General features: G+C 41.9%; 1 protein-coding gene across 6 annotated transcripts in view; it reads right to left on the bottom strand.

Annotated features, from left to right (window-relative positions):
• specc1la (sperm antigen with calponin homology and coiled-coil domains 1-like a) overlaps positions 1–23,831 on the bottom strand; it is a 332,469-nt gene that overhangs the window by 212,310 nt on the left and 96,328 nt on the right. For all 6 annotated transcript variants that reach the window (XM_088000258.1, XM_088000259.1, XM_088000260.1 and 3 more), the window contains exons 3-4: positions 18,370–18,544; positions 3,866–5,496 (exon numbers count right to left, since the gene is read on the bottom strand). In XM_088000258.1, coding sequence (XP_087856384.1) covers positions 3,866–5,496; positions 18,370–18,544 — 1,806 coding nt within the window. The remainder of the gene's footprint in view (positions 1–3,865; positions 5,497–18,369; positions 18,545–23,831) is intronic.

Here is a 23,831-nt window from a genome sequence, read left to right as displayed (position 1 = left end):
AGGGGTTAATTAGGAACCAAAAGGAGCTTTTTAAAAATTTATTCAGTGCTGCCCATTTGAGACAGCTACATCCGCAGTGCTACAAGGGAGGGAGTTCCAGAACTCTGATCCAGCTAATGTAACCAAGTCAGGATGGTGTGTAGCTTGGACAGGAACTTGCAGGTCATCTGAGTGTGACTCCATTTTGAGGCTTGAAAATTGTCACGACCCCTCTTTATGATAGTGGGTTCAGGATGACCTATGACAGCAAGGGAGGAAGAGGAAGAATCAATGCTGCCTCCGAGCTCACATTCCACCAAAGTTTCAGTCACAAACCCACTTAAGGTCCTAACCCTCACTTTAGTAAGTGATGTTCTAGCCGGTAAGGTTGGAATGTACTGTCTAAGGATCTTTGGGCAATTTCTGTTGTGCATCTTGCTGACAGCACAAACTGCTGCTACAAGTATTAGTAATGAAGGGGGTGAAGGTTTGTGATTATGGTGCCAAACAAGCAAGCTGCTTCCTCCTATCTGGTGTCAAGCTTCTTGAATGTTGCTGGAACTGAACTCATCCAGGCAAGTGTGGAAACAGAGTGCATGGTAGAGGCAGTAAATGTTTATTTCACATTGGTCTTTATTAAAGAGGCAGAAGTCACATAACACCACATTACAGTCCAACAGGTTTATTTGAAATCACAAGCTTTCAAAGTGCTGCTCCTTTGTGATTATATTGGATTATAACTTATTGGATTATAACCTATTGGATTATAACCTAGTATTGTATGTCTTCTGACTTGGTTCACCCCGATCCAACACCGGCACCTCCACATCTTCACAAAAGAGGTAACACAGAGTAGAAAAGTTGGATAGGATAAAAACAGATAGAAGAGATACTTCAAAGACGCTGGTCAAAATTGTAAACTCTACAATTTTAATTGTTGAGCAAAGCAAGTATGGAAATTATGGAGCCTGTGATCATTATCTGTCAACACTCAATAGATATGGGGATGATGTCAGAGTCATCATTGTTACAGCCCTGCTTTAAAAAGGGAGCAGGGATAAATTAATAAAATACAGGCCACTCAGCCCAATGTCCATGATGCAGGATCTTTGAGAGCCAACAATCTAAGACAAAAATAAATTGTCATTGACTTGGAGGAGCTGGTGTTGGACTGGGGTGTACAAAGCTAAAAATCACACAACACCAGGTTATGGTCATCAGGTACCACCTGATGAAGGAGCAGCGCTCAGAAAGCTAGTGCTTCCAAATAAACGAGTTGGGACTATAACCTGGTGTTGTGTGATTTTTTTAAATTGTCACTGGTTAGTGATAATTGAGAAGTATAGGGCATGTGAACTTAAAATCAAAGTCAGACCTATCAGGAGAGATGTTAAAATACATTTCTTCATTCAAAGGATAGTGGAAGTATGGTACGTTCTCCTACAAAAAACTGGAGGTACCAGCTCAATTAATAATTTAAACTCATAGATCAACATTTTTTTTGCTTGCCTATTGTCTGGAGGGATATGGAACCATGGCGAATGGATGAAGTTAGGATATAGGTTACCCATGATCTCAATTTAATATCAGATCAGGCCCAAGGGCTGAAAAATTTACTCCAGTCCCAAAGTCCCAAAGATACTAAAACATAATACTTATTTGACTTCACTTGGCACTACAATTTAGGAACAATGTCAAGACTGGGAGAGGGTGTAATGGAGAATTATTCAAGTTGTATCGACGACAAGAGATTTCAGTCAAGTGGAGACACATAGAGTAAATTGTGCTTTTTTCAAACAGCAAAGTTTTAGATTTATTTGACGCACTGAAAATTCTGAAGCTTTGAAAGAATCTGTTTACAGTGGCAAAAGGATCAGTCATCAGACAACAGATTTAAAATTGATTGGGAGTGCAACATAAATAGGATGTCATAGAGTCATAGAAACAGACACTTCAGTCCAACCAGTCCACCCTGACCATATTCCCAAACTAAACTGGACCCACCTGGCCCATATCCTTCCAAATCTTTCCTATTCATTAACCTATCCAGATGCCTTTTAAACATTATAACTGTATCTGCATCCACCACTTTGTCTGGAATCTCATTTCACACATGAACCACTCTGTGTAAAAATAAAGTTGCCCCTCATATCCTTTTTACATCTTTCTCCTCTCACCTTAAAAATATGTCCCCCAGTTTTGAACTCCCCCAGCTATGTCTGCCTATTCACAGGATACGTGGAACAGTCCCATTTCCAAAGCTACACTGGCATCATCACCCACTTTTTCCTCCGCTATATCGAAGACTCCAAGGAGTTTGGAGTTCATTCACCACATCAACACCTTCCACCCTGACTTCAAATTTGCCTGGTCCTCTCTGATATCTCCTTCTCCTTCCTGCATCTCTTCATTTCCATTTCTGGCGATCGATTCCACACCAACATCTACTACAAACCCATTGACTCCCACACTGACTACCTCTCCTCCACCTCCACCTCCCCCTCCCAACTGTAAAAACACGATCCCCTACTCCCAATTCCTCCACCTCCACTGTATCTGCTCTCAGATGAGTGATTCCACTCTAGAACATCCCAGATGCCCTCCTACTTCAAGGATCACAATTTTCCGTCCCATGTATCAATGATGTCCTCAACTATGTCTCCTCCATTTCCTGCACCTCTACCTTTGAAACCCCCCCATCTCAACAAAGATAGGATCTCGCTGGGATGCACATTCCACCCCAGGAATCTCCAAATCCAGCGCATCATCCTCTGCCACTTTTGCCACCTACAGTCAGACCCCACTACCAAAAGTATATATCTCCCCCCCCACCCATCTGCATTTCATAGGGACTGTTCCCTCCGCGACCCCCTTGTTCGATCCACACTCGCCACTAACTCCCCTCCACTCCTGGCACCTTCCCCTGTCGTTGTAAGAGATGCAAAACCTGCAGCCACATCTCTCCCCTCACCTCCGTCCAAGGCCCTAAAGTGTCATTTCGAATCGGTAGAGATTTACTTGTACATCCTCCGACCTCATTTACTGCATCTGGTGGGTCTCCCCTACATCAGACGGACAGGGCGCAAATTCATGGAACAGTTCAGGGAACATCCCTGGTCCGTACACACCAACCATCTCACCTTCCTGTGGCCATCCACTTCAACTTCCCCTCCCACTCCTGAGGCCATATTCATTCTGGGCATCCTCCACTGCCTACACAAACTGGAGGAGGAACACCTCATCTTCCGCCTGGGGAGCTTACAACCACAAGGCATGAACACCGAATTTACCAGTTTCCAAATCTCCCCTCCCCCCACCCCATCCCAGATCCAACCCTCTGACTCAGATCCGCCCTCTTGACCTGACCTACCTGTCCATTTCCCTTCCTACCTATCTGATCCACACTTCCCACCAACCTATCACCATCACCTCCCCATCGCCCCATCACTCCATTTATCTCTCAGCCCCCTTCCCCCTCGCCAGCTGTGAAGCAGATTGCTGCCCGAAACGTTGACTCTCCTCTCCTCGTGCTGCCTGACCTGCTGTGCTTTTCCAGCATCACTAGGTAAAAGAAATTTTATAAAGTCTGATAAAGTGCGACTGACAGCTGTGAATACTTCATGATATCACCTTACAATGGAATGCAGAATCCAGTTTAGTTGGAGTAATTAAGGGTTTTTATGTCAAACCAGCTTCAGAGTTGGATGATTTGCACAGGTCACTGTCTGATACTTTTTTTATACCAAATGTAAGCACTGACATGACCAGAGGGACCACAGCTGAATTGAAAACTCATTGTAGATATGGTTTACAAACCAGAGAACAATTGGTTTGCTGGGTTCCATTGTAAGTGATGTTTGTTCATGACTTAAAATAATCATCCTACCTTAGCAAGGGTATCTTGTAGTTGGTTAGCATCATTGCGAGTATGGGCCAGTTCCTCCTGTAGGTTATTATACAAGGCCTCAATCTTTTCCTTGTCCAATCGTGTGGTCTCCAACAGCTCTTGCAAATCTGACTTGTCGCCTGCATTGTGGAAAGCATACAAGTCTGCGACCTTCTGTTTCTCATGCTCTAACAGAGCCTTGAACCTGTTCAGTTCAATCTGATCATTTGCAACAGTTGCTTTATATTCTTCCAATGCTCCAGCAAGGGCTGTTTTGGCTTTTTGCTCTGACTCCATTACTCGCTCCATTTGATGGTTACGCTCCTTGAGAGCACCGATCAATTCTTGAGCATCCTTATTGTCTTGCTCTGCCATCTTCAGCGTGTTGCTTAAGTGCTGCTGCACTCCAAGAAGTTGCTCACGTTCAAAACGTGCATTTTCAGCAAGGTCCATATATCTTTGTTCTAGCTCCATGTAGCGACCACTTTTTACATCTTCATCTAAAACGTAAGAAATGTGGTGCTCATCCAGCAAAGAACGAAAATACTCATTCTGTCGACTGAAGTGTTCTAATTTATCACTTTGCTGACACAAGGAATCCATTAGAATGACCTTTTCCTCTCCTAACCTTTCATTTTCAGAATTCAACTCCTGTGTTATCTGCTGAAGATCTGCCAGTTCCTGAAGTGTAGCTTGTAGTTCCTCTGCTGTGCTGTGTTGATTTTCTTCCATTTGGTGAATGCGCTCTGTTAAACATGCCACCGACACCTCACTTACATTTCCACTGCTCCCCTTCCTCGAGCGCTCCCTACTTGGTGCACCTTCAGATTCAGATGACGATGATGGTGCATCTAATGCATCATCGCTGGAAGTAAGTGGTTGGTAGACCTCACTGGACTCACTGTCCAGGTTGTCCAGAGAATTGCTGCGATTATCAGTTAATGTGTTCTCCTCTTGGCTCAGAAGATCTTCCATAGAACCAGGTGCCGATCCCTCCACTGAAGAAGTTAAGGTACCACCATCACTCTGATTACCAGTAGCTACCTCAGGACTTGAGGACTGAAAGCCAAACAATTTCTCTGCACAGTCTAACTTTTGCTCCAAAGAGAAACCAAGAGCATTTAATCGATCTTTTAACATTCGGTTCTCATTTTTTAGCTGATTTAGCTCATCCCGGATTGTACTATTCTGTTCTTCCAATTGGAGAAGACTTGATTCCACATCTCTAGGCTGATGGGGTACAGTGTCTTCTTTTACTTCAATCTCCTCCTCTCCCACTCCTTCCAACAAGTCATTGCTCAGTCCCAGCTGGGCCCTCATGTCTCGGAGTTCATTTCTAAGATGCAAGATCTCCACATCTTTATTTTTAGCTAAAGTAAGGAGATCTTTTACCTTTGCTTCTAGAGCAGTTTTATCACTGATCTGACCGTCAGATCTGGACTTACTCATTCGGGTTTCAGACTCTGTTGACATCCGGCTGCGTGAGCGTTTAGCAACATCATTACCTCCCTGGCCAGCAGATGAGAATTTTTTGCTTGTGCTCTGTCGTGGCCGATCACGGATTTTATCTCTATTCCAATTGATTTCTTTATTTCCTGAAGTTGGATTCCGTTTTGCTGTGGCACTCATACCTAATGACAAAAATAAAAGAAACTTAATCTTCAAAAGGGCATTACGAAAATTTCAATACTTTATTTGTTTGACTTGGGTTATTTTCTTAAATCCAGTTCAGCAATTGTCAAAAGACTGCAAAAAAATCCAAAGTTAAAGCTATAAAACCAGCAACATTTTCACTTCCAACCTCCAATAAAGCAACTTTTGAAATGAAAACAGCAAGGTATTCAACAATGAAGTGCAAAGCAATGTGCTGAAATGAAGTCTGTAGAATTCTCTGTCACAAAAAGCAGTTTGTCCAAATCACTGAATGCTTTCCAGGAGGAGGTAACAAAGCTTTCAGGGCTAAAGGGATCAAAGAGTATGGGGAGAAAGCAGGGAAGGGAAGAAAGTGAGTTCAAGGCACTGAGTTGATTGATCAGCCATGATCATACTGAATGGTGTAGCAGGCTTGAAGAGCCAAATAATCTACTCCCTCTACTATTTTTTATATTTCTATCTCCTTGTCATCAACCATTAAAGACCAAGGTCCAATTTCTTCTTCATCATCATCTACCATTCTGCTAGTTTGTATGATTTCATGATGAAGTTGTTGACTAATAATCATTCTTTTCAAAATCAGCAACCTGCCTAAACTTGATAGTTTTACAGAGTGTAATAACAAATGCCAGCACAGAATGGGTAACTTCCAAAAAGAATTTCTACAGTCTTACAATCTACTTCAGTTGATTATGTACTCTTCTATGGAATGTTCTTCACTCTTTCTGAATGTCAAAATTTCACTACACCTCAGAAGCAGTTAGTAAATTCACTATCTGATTTTTTAAAACATTTCTACAACTGTAAACTTTGTCAAAAACTTCATCTATGCTCATTTCATCAATCTCTAATTATTAAAAAAACACTTATCCTACTTCAGTATGGTAGCAGAAAGGTCAAGGCTATACCTTGCTTCCTCTTCAGTAAAGAAGAAGTGTGAGACCACTTGTTACTTTCTCCATTGGCTGCTTTCAGGGTAACCATACACTGAGACTTTAGATTCAGATGACGATCTCAAGTTTTCTCCATCAGAATAGTGCTCTGCATTGGAGAAGTAGAACACGGTGGTAAAATCATATCTCGTTTCAGTTGCTAATCAGCAATTTTTTAGGACACAAGATGCAAGTTTGCTCACTGAACTGGAAAGTTCATTTTCAGACGTTTCGTCAACATACTAGGTTACATCATCAGTGAGCTTTCGGTTGAAGCAATGGGAGCAAAGCCTGCTTTCTATTTATGTGTTTAGGTTTGCTTGGGTCGGTGATGTCATTTCCTGTTCTTTTTCTCAGGAGCTGATAAATGGGATCCAAATCAATGTGTTTATTGATAGAGTTCTGGTTGGAATGCCATGCTTCTTGGAATTCCCGTTCATGCCTCTGCTTGGCTTGTCCTAGGATGGATATGTTGCCCCAGTCGAAGTGGTGTCCTTTCTCATCTGTACGTAAGGATGCCAGTGAAAGTGGGTCATGTCTTTTTGTGGCTAGTTGATGTTCATGTATCCTGGGGGCTAGTTTTCTGCCTGTTTGTCAAATGTAGTGTTTGTTACAATTCTTGCAATGTATTTTGTAAATAACATTAGTTTTGCTTGTTGTCTGTATAGGGTCTTTCAAGTTCATTAGCTGCTGTTTTTGTGTAGTGTCTTTAATGTAGGGGAGAGTGGCTCGGGCTTCTGGAAGTGTTTTGTCTGCTTGTTGGGAGTTTGTTGCTGTTTGTTTTAGCCACCGTGCCATACTTTCTAAAAATGTTAGTTTATAAATTCACGTAAGCTTCAGCTGGGTTCTTCATATTGCCTAGTAACAAAAAATTCTTTACCTCATACTGTATATTGTACCTCTTCCCAAACCCTCTCTTTCCCACTCATTCAGCTGTGACTGAGGATTTACTGTCTACCTGCCATACCACTGGAGACTTGGTTTTGAGCCTGGGCTCAGCTACCCCAACTATCGCTGCTGTATATCAGGCCTCCTCAACCACTCCCTCACCTGGCTGAGATCAAGTCTCAACTGACACTCATCTTGCACAATAGTCCCACAAGGCTGAGGTCAGGCTTCCCTGTGTCTTTCTGATCTTGTTACCAGATGAGACTCTCTCCTTTTTATTATTTTCTGATTAAACAGGCTGAGGGGAACAATGGTGGGTGACAGAGCAGCTGGAAGTCTCCAGCAAAACAATAGTGGGACTAGCCAGGGTTAGAGGTTCAGTTTCTTCAGGAGCAGCAAGATTGGAAAGAAGGGAACCTGTGACTGGAGGAACTGCAGTAGCCAGCATGGAAGAGACAAAATTTGACATTGGAGTAGCACCTCCTCTCAGACTGTCTCTCCAACAAACAGGGGTGACATCTTTCTCACTGGCTGCCCATAACTTGGAATTTACACCTTTTTGGGAACTTTTGCTTGCAAATATGTCTGAGAGCCTCATGTATTTAGAACTCTGGAGTGAACTACCTTTGAACCCATTAAACAACATACAACAATGCTCTATAAGCCTCTCGAACTTCTCCACCCTTCCTTGTCTACCAAAGTTTCCCTTACAGCTCATCTTCATCAATATCCCCTCCTTCGTTGCACCCACCTCCCTAGATCCATCATTCTATCAATTATATTTAGCTCGTTGGAAAGCCAACTAGTTTTCCAGTTAAGCCATAAAATGACAGCTACATAATTAAAACAAACATCTGCAGATACCACAAAGAACAAAGAAAATTACAGCAGAGGAACAGGCCCTTCAGCCCTTAAAGCCTGTGCCGATCCAGATCCTCTATCTAAACCTGTCGTCTATCTTCTAACTATCTGTATCCCTCTGGTCCCTGCCCATTCATGCATCTGTCTAGATACACCTTAAACACTGCTATCGTACTTGCCTCTACTACCTCCACTGGCAACATGTTCCAGGTACCCACCATCCTCTGCATAAAGACTTTCCACACATATCTCACAAACCTTTCCTTCTCACCTTGAACTAGTGACCCCTAGTAATTGAGTCCCTGACTTTGGGGAAAAAGCTTCTTGCTATCCACTCTGCCCATACCCCTCATGATTTTGTAGATCTCAATCAGGTCCTCCCTCAACCTCCATCTTTCTAGTGAAAATAATTCTAATCTACGCAACCTCTCTTCATAGCTAGCGCCCTCCATACCAGGCAACATCCTGGTGAACATCCTCTGCACCCTCTCCAAAGCATCCACACTCTTTCAGGAATGTGGTGACCAGAACTGTACGCAGTATTACAAATATGGCCAAGCCAAAGTCCTATATAATTGTAACATGACATGTCAACTCATGTACTCAATCCGATAATACCCTATCCGATAAAGGAAAGCACGCCAAATGTCTTCTTGACCACTCTATCGACATGCATTGCCACCTTCAGGGTACAATGGACCTGAACACCCAGATTTCTCTGTATATTGATTCTCCTCAGGGCTTTTCCATTTACTGTATAGTCCGCTCTTGAATTGGATCTTCCAAAATGCATCACCTCACATTTGGCCGGATTGAACTCCATCTGCCATTTCTCCGTTCAACTCTCCAATCTATCTATATTCTGCTACATTCTCTGACAGTCCCTTTCACTACCTGCTACCCCACCAATCTTAGTGTCATCTGCAAACTTGCTAATCAGACCGTCTATATGTAAATGATCTGGAGGAAGGTATAATCACAAACAACAGTGGTCCCAACGCTGATCCTTGTGGAACACCACTGGTCACAGTTGTCCATTTAGAGAAACCCCCTTCCACTACTACTCTTCCTCCTGCTGCCCAGCCAGTTCTCTATCCATCCAGCAAGTACACCCTGGACCCCATGCAACTTCACTTTCTCCAGCAGTTACTGGAGATCGGAAACAAAAAAAAATTAAATTGCTGGAGAAACTTGGCATGTCTGATGCCATTTATGGAGAGATGTTAACACTTTGAATCCTGTAACCCTTCTCAGAACGGTTCTAAGTAATCTGAAGGAGGTCACAGGTCTTGAAACATTACACTGTTTTCTTTTCACAGATGCTGCCAGACCCACTGGGTTTCTCCAACAAATTCTTTTGCTTCTAACCACAAAAGATGTGCAAGGATCAACATGCAGGATCAACATCCTCCATACATCCTTTACTTTAAAAAAAAGGAGGGAGAGAAAATGGGGACTTTTCGGCCGGTAAGCCTGATGTCGTTGGTAGGGAAAATGCTGGAGCCAATTATTAAGGACATAATGACTGAGGATTTGGAAAGCAGTGACAGAATGGATTCACTAAACGTAAATCATCCTTGACAAATCTTCTGGATGAGCATATCAATACTGTGGCTGCACGAGCAGGTCAGGGGCTACACGGGCAGGTCAGGGGCTACAAATGATTCATCTCTGCTTTCCCAAAGCCTGCCTACCATTTACAGGGCACAAGTAATACCCTGTAGTTGAACACTCCCCACTTAACTGGATGGGTGCAACTCCAAAAACACTTGAGAAACTTGACACCATCTAGGCACAAAGCAACCCGAGATGGTGTCACGCACAAATATTCACTCCCTCACCACCAATGCTCAATAGCAGCATTTTAAATCATCTATAATTTGCATCGCAAAAATTCAACAAGGCTCCTCAGATAGCATTTTCCAAGCCTACAACCATTATATGAGAAAGAAAGGTCAGCAAATACACTGGAAAAACAGCACCTCTAAGCCAATCGATATCAGTCAAAATCCTGGAACCCCCTCTCTAACAGCATTATAGCTAGAAGTATAGCATATGGACTGCAGTCACTATTCAAGTGTATTTGGAGATGGGCAATAAATGTTGACCAGCTCATGATGGCTACATCCCATGAGTGAATTATGAAAAGAAGTTTGGGCACTCCAAGATAAAAAAAGGATTAAATCCATATTCCACCCTCAGGTGACTGTGTGGATTTTGCATATTCTCCCCATGTCTGTGTGGGTTTTCTCCGAATGCTCCAATTTCCTTCCAAAGACCACAGACTTTGTTAGGTACACTGGCCATGCTAAATTGCGCATAGTGTCTCCATGGATTAGCCATGGGTTACAGGTGGTGGATGGGGGGGGGGGGGGGGGGGCTTCTGGGTGGGATGCTCAGAGGTCATTTCAGACTCAATGAGCCAAATGGCCACACTGTATTCCACGCTGTAGGAATTCTATGATTCTATGATATGGCAGATTCAAAGTTCATTAGGATCACGGATGGAATGAGGAATTATGAGAATCTTCTTGAGCAAAGAGATCTGATGTTAATTTTAATTGAGCTTTTAGAACTTCTGCAGTGGGTAGAATAGAACTGGCTTTCACTGATCTACAAGTAAACTAGAAAACTTCGAGTTTTTACATTTAGCAGAAGCCTGCAATTCTGAACAGCAAGGGTTTAACTCTTAGCATTTTCTTATTACACATTGTATTGACATGTTTTCAAACTGTATTTGCAACTTAAGTGTTTCCTCCCTATTTATGAGCAGGTACACATGCCTCACCCCCAACATAGTGATGTCACATTTACTGCCATCTCCAGTTAGCAACCGTAAAACAACATCTGCAAGTTCTCCAGCAAACCACCACACCACCCTAAGTTGGAACGATTTTTAAAAATTCTTCCATTGGATGAGAATGTCACTGGGTAGGCCAGCATCTATTGCTCATCTCAGGAGGACAGGTAAGAGTTAACCTCGTCACCATCCTGGATCTCTCTCTATGGGTGAATCTACACCACAGATTACAGTGATTCTGAAAAGAATCGCATCTGACAGAACAATTAGATTAGATTAGATTCCCTACAGTGCGGAAACAGGCCCTTCGGCCCAACCAGTCCACACTGACTCTCCGAAGAGTAATCCACCCATTTCCCTCTGACTAATGCAACTAGCACTATGGGCAATTTAGAATGGTCAATTCACCTAACCTGCACATCTTTGGACTGTGGGAGGAAACCGGAGCACCCAGAGGAAACCCACGCAGACACGGAGAGAATGTGCAAACTCCACATAGACAGCCATCTAAGGCTGGAATCGAACCTGGGACCCTGGTGCTGTGAGGCAGCAGTGTTAACCACTGTGCCACCGTGCCGTATAAATGCTAGCTTTTCAAATCATGCCCACATCCCATGAAACAATAAAATAATTTGAAAACCTATGCGCCCACTGGTTATTGGCCCCTCTATTGATCGAAAAAGTGACTTTCCATCCTCTTTATCTATGCCCCTCAATCTTATATACCTCAAGCAGGTCCACTCTCAACTTTTGCTGCTCCGAAGAAAATAACCCTAGCATCTCCAATCTTTCCTCATAACTCAAACATCAGCTCAGCGGGTGGATTATGGTAAGTCTGCTTGACACCTCTCTCTTGCAATCATGTCCTTGTACAATGTAGTGACCAGAAGTGCACACAGTTTTCCAATTTTAAAACTCTGTTTAATACAGTTACCAGTATAACCTTCTTAATCTTATATTTTATGCCTCAGCTAATAAAGGCAAGTAGCCCATAAGTCTTCTTAACCACCTTATTGACTACTCTGCTCCTTCAGGAATTTCTGGATATGCATACCAAGACCTCTCTGCTTTTCAGTACTTTCTAGAGTCCTACTACTCATAGTAAAATCCCTTGTTTTGTTAGCCCTCCCAAAGTGCATCACCTCTTACTTTTCTAGGTTGTATTGAAGTTGCCACTTCTCTGCCATCTGACCAGTCCAATACTCTCCTGCATTTTATGACTACCCTCCTCAATACAGGTACTTACCATCCTACCAATTTTTGAGTTATCTTGATCATGCTCCCTACATTTAAGTCCACATCATTAATTTACACCAAAAATAACAGCCCAGCACCGAGCCCTGTGAAACCCTACTGCTCACAGAAAAATCCCACACATCACGCTCTGCTGCCTCTCAGCCAATTTTGAATCCAACATGCCACTTTGCCTTGAATCCCATCAGCCTTTATTTTCTTTACCTTGAGGGACCTTATCAAGAGCCTTGCTATAGTCCATGCAGACCACATCAAATGAATTTCCATCATGGCTACCTCTGCAAAAGAATTTATCAAATTTGTCAAATGCAACCTTCTTTTAACAAACCAGCTGTGTTAGCTGTACAAAAGAATTCATAGGTGCATTCAGAACAGTTTCACGGAACATTTTATTGTGCATCCAATCTGAGGCCTGGCCATGATGGATCCAGTAATGTGACATGTATTAAACCTGTCTCATTACTCATTACCAGCTCCAAAATAGTCTGATCCCTAATTGTAGCAGGGGAGAACTCGAGATTATGATACGACATGGGTGACCCTCACAATCAACCTTGCATGGCTTCATAATTTATGTTGTACCTGGAGCACTCAACTGCGTTCTAACCTGCTCAAGGACAATTAGGAACAGGCAACAAGTTTTTGCAGCAGCATATAACACCCCATGAAAGAAAACAAAAAGAAATTAAAACCTGAAAGATTTAAAAAACTTTTTTATAAAATTAACTTGGGAATTTACAGAACACCATTGACATTTGCTGCAAAACATTTCACCTACAGGCACTTAGTTAAAAAACACTTTGTGGTTGCTAAGTATGCATTGTTACACTGAGATTTCTTTTTTGGTGAAGATTTAAAGTCAAAATGCAAAGAGGTGTGTATACATACTTTAGATCCAAAACATCATGAAATAAAGAGATGTCAACTATTTCTCACTTCTTAATAAATTAACGATGACATGCAGGTGCACAGAATTAAATACCGCCATAAGTCTACACCGTACCATTGCTGTCAACTCCGGCGATAGTGCTGTTGTTAGTCAATCTACTAGACATCTAGCCTTTAAGGGACTACAATTTCCTTTAATGGGAGGATCAATCCCATCCTATTGTCAATTGACAGGATATTGACAGTGGGGGATTCAATGCTCTCTGATTGCCAGTGTTAAAGGTTCACTAATGTCCTTTGGGAAGGAAATCTGCTGTCCTTACTTGGTCTGGCCTACACATGACTGCACAACAATGTGGATTACTGCCATCTGAAATGGCATAGAAATGACTACGTTGAAGGGCAGTTACAGATTGGCCAGAAATGCTGCCCATGCCAATGACACCCATATTCCATAAAGAATAATTTTTAAAAATATAGTGCACAATTTTGGTCTCCTATTTGGGAAAGGACACAATTGGATTAGAAGCAGTTCAGAGAAGGTTTATTCAGACTTGTTTTATTTGAAGGCTTAATTTGACGAAATTTGTTTGACTAATTCCTGGGATAGAGGTGTCAGCTTATGAGGAAAGTTGGGACAGTTTGAGCCTGTAGAAGAATGAGAGATCACCTTATTGAAAGATATAAGATTATGAAGCAACTTGACAAATGATCAATGAGCAACTTATTGCTAAGCAAATGGTTCCTGATTACACCTTCTGCAACACCTTCCATCACTTTACTGATGATTAAGAACAGATTGATAGGGTGGTCATTGGCTAGGCTAGGCTTCTCCTGTTTTGTATATACAGGACATACCTAGGCAATTTTACAGTCATGCCAGTGTTGTCGCTGTATTGGAACAGCTTGGCTAGAGGTACAACAGGTTCTGGGGAACGAATCCTCGTACTATTTCCACGATATTGCCAGGGCACATGGATTTTGCATTATTCAGTGCCTTTAATAATTTTTATATTGCTTAGAGTGAACTGAAATGATTTAAGACTGGCATCTGTCCAGCTGGGACTTTCAGAGGAAGTCAAGATGAATTATCCAGTCAGAACTTTTGCTTGAGAATTGTGGCAAATGCTTCAATTTTACTTTTTGCACTAATGTGCTGGGCTCCTCGTGGATGGGGAAATTTGTGAAGCCTCCTTCTTCAGTGAACTGTTAGATCTGGGCAGAATGGCCTCCTTCTGCACAGAACAATACTGTGCTTATGAGAGATCTAATCCATTGGTTGTAGAATCACTTAACCTTGTCAGTCATTTGCTGCCAATGTTGTTTGGCACCAAAGCAGTCCTGTATTGCAAAATCACCAGGTTGACACCAGTTCTAGTAGCTTCTGGCATGTCCTTCTGAACTATTCATTTAACTAGGGTTGATATCCTGGCTTGATGATATTGGTAGAGCAAGGGATATGCCAAGTCAGTTGGACATATTCTTGATGAAAGGCTTATGCCCAAAATGTCGAATCTCCTGCTCCTTGGATGTTACCTGATCGGCTGTGCTTTTCCAGCACCACACTTTTTGACCATGTCATACCCAGGCTTGGTGATACTGCTATCAGGGACACTGCCAATAGTTTACAATTCTGAGAGCATGACTATGTCACGCTGATGCTTGACCAATCTGTGAGACAACTCTTCCAATTTTGGCACTCACCCTCAGATATTATTAAAGATAACTTTGTAGGGTTGACAAGGCTGAGATTGCTATTGTTTTCAGTGTCCCCGTCAATACAAGGTATCCTGTCTGGTTTCAATCCTTTAAGATGTTGTAGCAATTTGATGCAGTTCAGTGGCTTGTCTGGCTCTTTTAGGGGCACTTAAGGGTCAAACAACATTGATGTTGGTCTGGAGTTACATGTAGGCCAGACCAGATGAGACAGTAGATCTGCATCCCTTAAGGACATTAGTGAACCAGATGGGTTTTTATAACAATTGAAAATGATCTTATGGTCACCATTATACTAAAAAGGACTTTTTTTTCCATTTGCTAGCTTCATGCTGCTCTTGGGAGCATTATCATAATGCTCCCAAGAGCAGCATGAAGCTAGCAAATGGCCCAAATATTTACAATCTATTTTAATGGCTTGGGTGCAGAGATAGAAGATACTATAGCCATATTTGTAGATGACATTAAAATAGGTAGGAAAGTAAGTTGTAATTAAAAAAAGGAATTTACAAGTAGATATGGATAGATCAGATGAATGGGTCAAAATCTGCCAGGCAGAGTTTAATGTGGAGAACTGTGAGGGTCTCTGTTTTGGTCAAAATAATAGAAAGGAGAGAAATGGAGAGAAACATCAGAGTGATTCATGCATGAATCCCAGCAAACTAGTATGCAGCAACTAATAAGGCAGGCAAATGTATTTTTGGCATTTATTATTAGAGGAAAATAGGGAAGCATTGCTGCAACTGTACAAGGTATTAGTGACAGCATATCTGGAGAACTGTGTACAGTTTTGCTCCGCTTACTTGAGAAGGGGTGTAATGGGTGAGAAAATGGGTGAGATTCTCAATGATTACTTTGCATTAGTGTTCACTGAGGAGAGGGACATGATTAATGTTGAGATTAGAGATAGAAGTTTGTTTACTCTGGATCACATTGACATAAGGAGGGAAGATGTGCTGGGTAGGCTAAAGGATATTAATGTGGACAAATCCCTAGGGCTGAATGGGATCTATCCCAGGTTGCTGAGGGATGCAAGAGAGGAAATAGCTGGGGACCTGACAGTTATCTTTGTAACATCCCTAAATACAGGTGGTGAAGTGCTGGAGGACTGGAGGGTTGCTAATGTTGTCCCCTGTACAAGGGTAGTAGGGATATTCCAGGTAACTACAGACCAGTGAGCCTGACGTCAGTGGTGTGAAAGTTGCTGGAGAAGGTACTGAGGGATAAAATCTATTTATATTTAGAAAGGAATGGGCTTATCAGTGACAGGCAACATGATTTTGTGCAGGGGAGATTGTGCCTTACCAACTTAATAGAGCTCTTTGAGGAAGTGACCAAGTTGATAGATGAAAGAAGGGCTGTTGATGTCATATACATGGAGTTTAGTAAGGCGTTTGAGAAGGTTCCTCATAGTAAACTAATGGAGAAAGTGAAGTCACGTGGTGTGCAGTGTGTTCCAACTGGTTGAGCAACAGGAGGCAGAGAGTAGTAGTTGAAGGGAACTTCTCAAAATGGAGGAAGGTGACCAGTGGTGTTCAACAGGGGTCAGTGCTGGGGCCACTGTTGTTTGAGATATTCATAAATGATCTGGAAGAGAGCATTGTTGGTCTGATCAGTATGTTTGCAGATGACACAAAGATTGGTGGAACAGCAGAGAGCAGAGGGGACTGTAAAGAATACAGGAGGATATAGATAGACTGGAGAGTTGGGCGGAGAAGTGACAGATGGAGTTCAATCCAAGCAAATGTGAGGTGATACATTTTGTGAAATCTAATTCTAGGGCGAACTATACTGTAAAAGGACGAGCCTTGGGAAAAGTTGATGAGCAGACAGATTGATGAGCTGACCTGGGAGGTCAGGTCCATTGTACCCTGAAGATGCTGCACAGATGGATAAAGTGGTCAAGAAGGCATATAGTATGCTTGCCTTCATCGGACGGGGTATTGAGTATAAGAGCTGGCAGGTCATGTTAAAATTGTACAAGACTTGGGCTCAGCCACATTTAGAATACTGTGTACAGTTCTGATTGCCACATTACCAAAAGGATGTGGACACTTTGAAGAGGGTGCACAGAAGGTTTATGAGGATGTTACCTGGTATGGAAGGTGCTAGCTATGAAGAGAGGTTGTATAGGTTAGGATTGTTTTCATTAGAGAAAAGGAGACCTGACTAAGGACTACAAAATCATGAAAGGTGGATAGAGATAAGCTTTTTCCCAGGGTGAAGGATTCAATAACAAGAGGTCACGCATTCAAGGTGTGAGGTGAAAAGTTTAAGGGGGATACATGCAGCAAATACTTTTCACAGAGAGTGTCAAGTGCCTGGATCACATTGCCAGCAGAGGTAGTAGAGGCAGGCACGGTAGATTGTTTTAAAGGTGCATCTGGACAGATGATTGAGTAGGTGGGGAGCAGAGGGATACAGATCCTTAGGAATTGGGTGTTAGGTTTGGACAGTGGATTTGGATTGGCTCAGGCTTGGAGGGCCAAAGGGCCTGTACCTGGGCTGTAAATGTTCTTTGTTCTGTTCTTTCTAATTGGGCCGAAGCAATTCAGAGGAGGATGACTGGATTGATTTCAGAATGAGGGTTTGTTTTACGAAGAGATATTGAGTGGTTTAGACCTATATCTCTGGAGTTTAGAAGAATGAGAAGTGATGTAACTGAGGTATACAAGAGGCAAAATGGGATTGACAAAGCAGATGTGAACAGGATATTTCCTTTTGTGGGGCAATCTAGAGCAAGAAGTCAGTCCTTAGGATAAGGGGTAGCAGATTTAAAACAGATGACGATAAATTCATTCTCAAAAGATTGTGAATCTATTGAAATCGGATGCCAGGACACTGTAAATTTGAGGAGATGGATAGATTTCTAAATAGGTTTTAAGTGTTATGGGGAACAGGCAGAAAAGTGGTATTGAGGCTGAGACGAGATTACCCATGATCATATTGATTGGCGAGCAGGCTTGACGGGCTGAATTGCTATTTCTGTGCCTAGTTCTTATGCTCATATATTCTAAATCAAGATTTTTAAATTCCCATTCCACCATTTGTTGTGCTGGGTGCAATGCCAGGTCCCCAGTACATTACCTTGGTCTCCCCCAGATTACTAGTCCAATGACAATGCTGAATGTAATTAATATACAAATAACTGTGTACAACAAGTAAACATTAGGTAATGCTCCAGAATTACCTCTCCTTTAAATCTCAAATTCATAATCAAGCTTTGACAAGTTGGGAGTGACTGGCTCCTTGTCACCATGTGATCACGATATGAAGAGTCATACAATTATCACAGAACTGAGAGATGTATTAAACAGATTAGTAAGTATACAGGACTCAATGTACTGGAGAATGCAAGACCACAGACCTTTATGAATTACCTTAATTATACGTAGTACCATATATGAACATGTGAAAAAAAGAAACAAATTACTAAAATTTTAAAACTAAAAACTGAAGTTTCAAAAGCCAAAAAGGAATGCAAATGAAAGTCCAGTTGAATAGGAACAAACCTGTAGGATTCTTTGCTTTGCCATCAGGATTGCTGTTTGTGATTGATCCTGGTGCTGCAGAATTTGACACTATTGATGAAGATGGGCAGAGATTCTTCTTAACTTTGGTAGAGTTGGTCAAAGTCAGTCCACTCGGTGCGCCAGCCAACAAATCATCATTGCTCCTGCTCTTGCTCTGTTGTATAAGGAGAAAGGTGCAGTAAAATTTAGTAGTGTTAGCTGAATTTGCTTCAGGGCATTTCTCAAAAGGTGGTGGTGCAATGGCAGAAAACTCAGCTAAAATCATAAACCACCATCTCAAAATATAACACCCATGGATTCAGACAACTTGACATAACTGGTTCAAAAGAGTTAACTGTCAAGAGTGTGGTGCTGGAAAAGCACAGCAGGTCAGGCAGCATCCAAGGGGCAGGAAATTTGACATTTCGGGCAAAAGCCCTTCATAAGGAATTCCTGTTGGATTTTCCTGTTCCTTGGATGCTGCCTGACGCTGTGCTTTTTCAGCACCATACTCTCGACTCTTAATCTCCAGCATCTGCAGTCCTCACTTTCGCCTCAAGAGAGTTAACTGTTGACTGACCCAATGATTTAGAATATAATCAGAATTTGATAACTGCAGGCAGCATTGTATATAATCAAAGTTGGAAAGGTTAATCCTTCACCTGATTCTCTATAATGCAATCAGCCAGGTGGACCAGGTGGAATGTGAATTGCCTGATTGGGGGTGATAATCTTTTCCAATCAGGCAGCCCTGCCTGACAGATAGGAACAGGAGTGCCAATTCAATAAAGATTTGTGCATCTTGTGTCTCTCACTGTGTCTCACACCTACACACACACACCATGGGTGCTGGGGAAAAAATAAGCACTACCACAGTTAGGCAGCAGTGAGGGGGCTAAAGGAAAGAAAACCAAAGAAAAACAGGAGATCAGCACTGCCCTTTGATGTGAAAAAAAAAGAGAAAAAAAGAAACAGGAGTGCCAGACATTCTGACACACACAGCTTGCTCTAAGGGAGCTGGATCACTGTCAACGACTTTCCACATTCAAATAAAGTGTGAATTCGTGATGGGATACTGACCTCTGTGGAGTTATTTCATAATCGTATCTCAACAATAAAACCTAAGATGGAAGAACATAACAGCAACATTCACAATATTGGTTGTTTAAGAGAAGTTTTGATAAAAGGTCACTGATTTGAAACGTAGTTTCTGATGTTTTCTACTACAATCAACACATGTAGCTAATTTCATTTTATTGTAATCATATCCGTGTTAGTAAGCAAAGTCATTGCTCAAAAGGGCAACCAATTCACAGTAAGATGTCACTATGGCTTTAAGAGGTGTATTTCACCCTTTTTTTTGAAGGGGCATTTTAAGACAGAGGTACCAAGTGTCTATTTGAATCTGATAAAGTAGAGCTTGAGACACTTCGGGGTTTTAAAAAAAAGTTGCAATAATATAAGCAACCTGAATGGGTGTGGTCAAGCTCCCACAGAACCAGGATTTTTAGTTTTAGTGTTTCAGTAATTGGTGCTGGGGTCGTGAAGCTGGGTTTGGAAGCTGCAGTACATCTCTCCCTGCCATTCCCTTTCTGAGTTCTTTCTTGATTTCTTTTTCCTCCTGGACTGTAGAATTGCCTAAGAAAGAACCAATTTTAATGAATATGCCTTTGCCAAGGTATGTTTATGGGATGTTACCAAATTGGCACTGGTTTGTAGTTGATTAGTCTATTATTCTGTTAAATTTCTTTGCTTTATTTTAAGTACAGAATATGAATAATTAGGGCGGCATGGTGGCTCAGTGGTTAGCACTGCTGCCTCACAGCACCAGGGTCCCAGGTTCGATTCCAGCCTTTGGCAACTATCTGTGTGGAGTCTGCACATTCTCCCTGTGTCTGCGTGGGTTTCCTCCCACAGTCCAAAGATGTGCAGGGTGAATTGGCCATGCTAAAATTGCCCGTAGTGTTAGGTGCATTAGTCAGAGGAAAATGCATCTGGGTGGGTTACTCTTCGGAGGGTCGGTGTGGATTGGTTGGGCCTTCTTCTCAACCAGTCCACACCAACCCTTGCTGATTCTTCCAACACTGTCTCCTTACTTCCCAAAAGGGAAAATTGTGTATAAAGATACCAAACAGACAAACTTACTTGAAGTGGAATCCACACCACTCTGATTAATACTCACTCTAGCTCTGAGGTGCCAGTTCTCTCTCTCCTTCCCTCCCTATCGATCTATCCCGCCCAGCAATTACCCCATTCTTGATACATTGGAGCACCACCAACCCTGGCCTCTAATTCTTCAGATAGTATGCAAACATACATAGGCATGTGCTTCTCATATGCCATCCCATCACCAGCTAGTCACTAATTCCTGCTCGTCGGTTTCTGTCCTCACACCTAGCCAATCATCCTTCATTGGAGGGATTCGACTTAAAAATAATAGTCTGAAACTCCCTATCCAGTTGTTCACTGTACCTCCTGCAAATTGCTCTCCCAAATTTCTGCATCATTAAAATATTGTACTGTTTAAGGAATTGAGAAAGTTATCCTGGTTATACCTTTTTTTCCTTAACCTCCTGCTCTCCAGCCCAGAGCACCAGAACATGCATCAAGAAATTCTTGCTCCCCACTTTTACGCTTGTCTTTAAAATATAGGGTGTCTGCAATTTTCTCCTATTATAAGACAAAACTCCAACAGGATTGTCCACAAGGAGGTGTATACCTAAGATTTTGTACTTAGGTACCTTTGGACCTGAGATGGAACCAGGAATAGCAACTCTGCACACTTTTCGATGCACTTTTTATCCCTGAGCTTGAGTACATGTGATAATAAAACCTAATTCTAATTCAGGGAAGGGGCATGAACTTTAGCATGGATGCAAGGAAAAATGCTTTCAGCCAAAGGATGTTGGGAATCTGGAGCGCACTGCTTTAAATAGTGGTAGAAACCCTCATAATCTATGTGAAGCACTTGTAACATCAGTGGATGCAAGGCTCTAGGCCAAATGCTGGAAAAGGATTAGAATAATTGGGTGCCTGTTGTTGATTGGCAAACTCTCGAAGGACTGAGGGACCTTTTTCAGTGCTGCAGAGCTCTCTGACGCTCTCAAGATATGCAACATTATTAAAGGAAAGATCAAGTTGTTAACTTGCTCACAACACAAGCATCTCACTTTCTAGATAAACAGTTCTTTCAACTCTCAACTCATATTTATTTCCAATTTTGCTGGTGACTTACAAGTGGTTCTATAAAGCTCCTCTATTCTGTTGCAGGTGCTGTCAATGTTACATGTGCTGATGTTTCTCCCACCAAGAATTCTTACCTTGTGATGGGATAGGTGGAGGTAGTGTTGAGGTTGCAGGGGGGCTGCAGAAAGAATTACGCAGGTTAGTGGAGACAGGACAGTGGGCAAAGAAATGGCATATGAAATACAATGTGGAAAAGTGTAAGGTCATGCATTCTGGATGAAGACGACAAGCATGGACTATTTTCTAAATGGGGAGAAAACTCAGAAATCTGAAGGGTAAAGGGACTTGGGAGTCCTAGTCCATGTTTCACTTCAGGTAACCTTGCAGTTGAGTTGGTAGTTAGGAAGGCAAGTACAATGTTGCCAATTATTTCAAGAGGACAAGAACATAAAAGCCAAGATGCTTTTCTGAGGCTTTATAAGGCTCTGGTCAGACCACATTTAGAGTATTCAGAGCAATTTTGGGCCCCAGACCTCAGGAAGGATGTATTGACTATGGATGGGGTCCGCAGGAGTTTCATGAGAATGATCCCAGGAATCAAAGGCTTAACATATGGGACTATACTCGATGGAATTCAGAAGGTTGAGAGGGGACCGGATTGAAAGTTACAGAATACTGAACGGCCTGGACACAGTGTATGTTGGGAAGATGTTTCCATTGGCAGGAGAGATGAGGACCAGAGGGCACAGCCTTAGAGTAAAGGGGAAGAGCCTTTAGAACGGAGATAAAGAGAAACTTCTTCAGCCAGACAGTGGCGAATCTGTGGAATTCACTGCCCGAGAATGCTGTGGAGGCCAGGTCATTGAGTATATTTAAAAACAGATAGACAGGTTTTTGATTGCCAAGGGGATCAAAAGTGACCTTAATCTTTGTAGAAAGCAGAAAAATGGGTTTGAAAAACCTATTAGCTAGGATTGAATGGTAGATTTGATGGATCGAATGGCCCAATTTCTGCTCCTAGGTTTATGGCCATACCCAGAGTTCAATACAGAGGCCTTAAATACTACAATGTGTAAGTCACAATCCCTGAAAGGAGACTGATTTTTTTCCCCAGAAAACCTTTGATTCAAAATCATACTGACAAGTTTTGGAGATATTCCTCATGGTCACTATTACTGCTACCAGCATTTTACTTCAGATTTGTTATATTTAACTGATTTTTTTAAAACTGCTGTGGTGGGATGTGGACTCCAGTCTCTGAAATATGAGCCCAAATGTCTGGATTACTGGTCTAGCAACATAACCACAACTAGAGGATTGTATCCAGATACAAGACTGTAACAGCTTAGGCAAGGGGACAAAGGAAAAACTCTTATTAGCCAACAATGCAAGGACAAGGAGGTACAAATGTAGGATTTTGGGTAAGAACTGCAGGAAGATTTTCTACACAGCGAGTATTAATAAACTGGAATTTGCCGCTTGTGGATGGTGGAAGCGGAAACAATCAGGGATTCGAAAAGGAAATTGGATGGAGACTGAAAGAAGAGAAACCTTCAGGGATATGGGTATCAAGTGGTGAGTGGGATTGGGGTGATTATTTTGCAGGGAACCAGCAGGAAATTAATGGACTAAATCGTGTCCAACTTTGCCATAAATGACTTTGAGAGTAAGCGCTTTCTAACATTCCAACCTGTTCTATTGCAAACAAATGCATTGTTAGAACTAAAATTTCAAATTCTGTAGTTTTAACCCCAGAATAATTCTCCAAATGACCTGCCTGGAATACCCTGCACTGATTCTCACGTTTACAGGTGGTTCTGCTATAAAGTGCGTTTCATTAGTGCACATTCGATATTAACACGATTGATGAATTGGGGACACTTTCTAAAGCACAAACTTATTGTTTTAGCTGTAACGTGATTACTATCGCCAACATTTTAAGCGTTGTATTTAGAGCACATTTGTTCTACAATGCGTTGTTGCACAAGAATGCAACCACCATGTTATAGAAGAACTACCTGTATTTTATTTTTAAAAAGTCTGCAAAGAAATCCACTGTGCACTAGATTTTTGCTGAGCTCTTCCAAGTTGTGCTATGAGTTGCTGAACAGATGCCAATACCATAAAAGCAACAATGTGATTTATCTAGTCCTTTCCCATCTGGTTTCAATACAAGACAAATTGCTTAAAGAAACAATAGTCTTCCTATCAGTCACCTGAGACAAGACAGTCATTACCAAAACACTGAAAACACCTCCAAAGATCATTCACAAATC

Source organism: Chiloscyllium plagiosum, unplaced genomic scaffold, assembly GCF_037043375.1.
Source record: "Chiloscyllium plagiosum isolate Xiang-an unplaced genomic scaffold, Cpla_swu_hap1 HiC_scaffold_24, whole genome shotgun sequence".
Classification (NCBI taxonomy): Eukaryota; Metazoa; Chordata; class Chondrichthyes; order Orectolobiformes; family Hemiscylliidae; genus Chiloscyllium; species Chiloscyllium plagiosum.
This window is presented reverse-complemented; position numbering and strand designations above follow the sequence as displayed.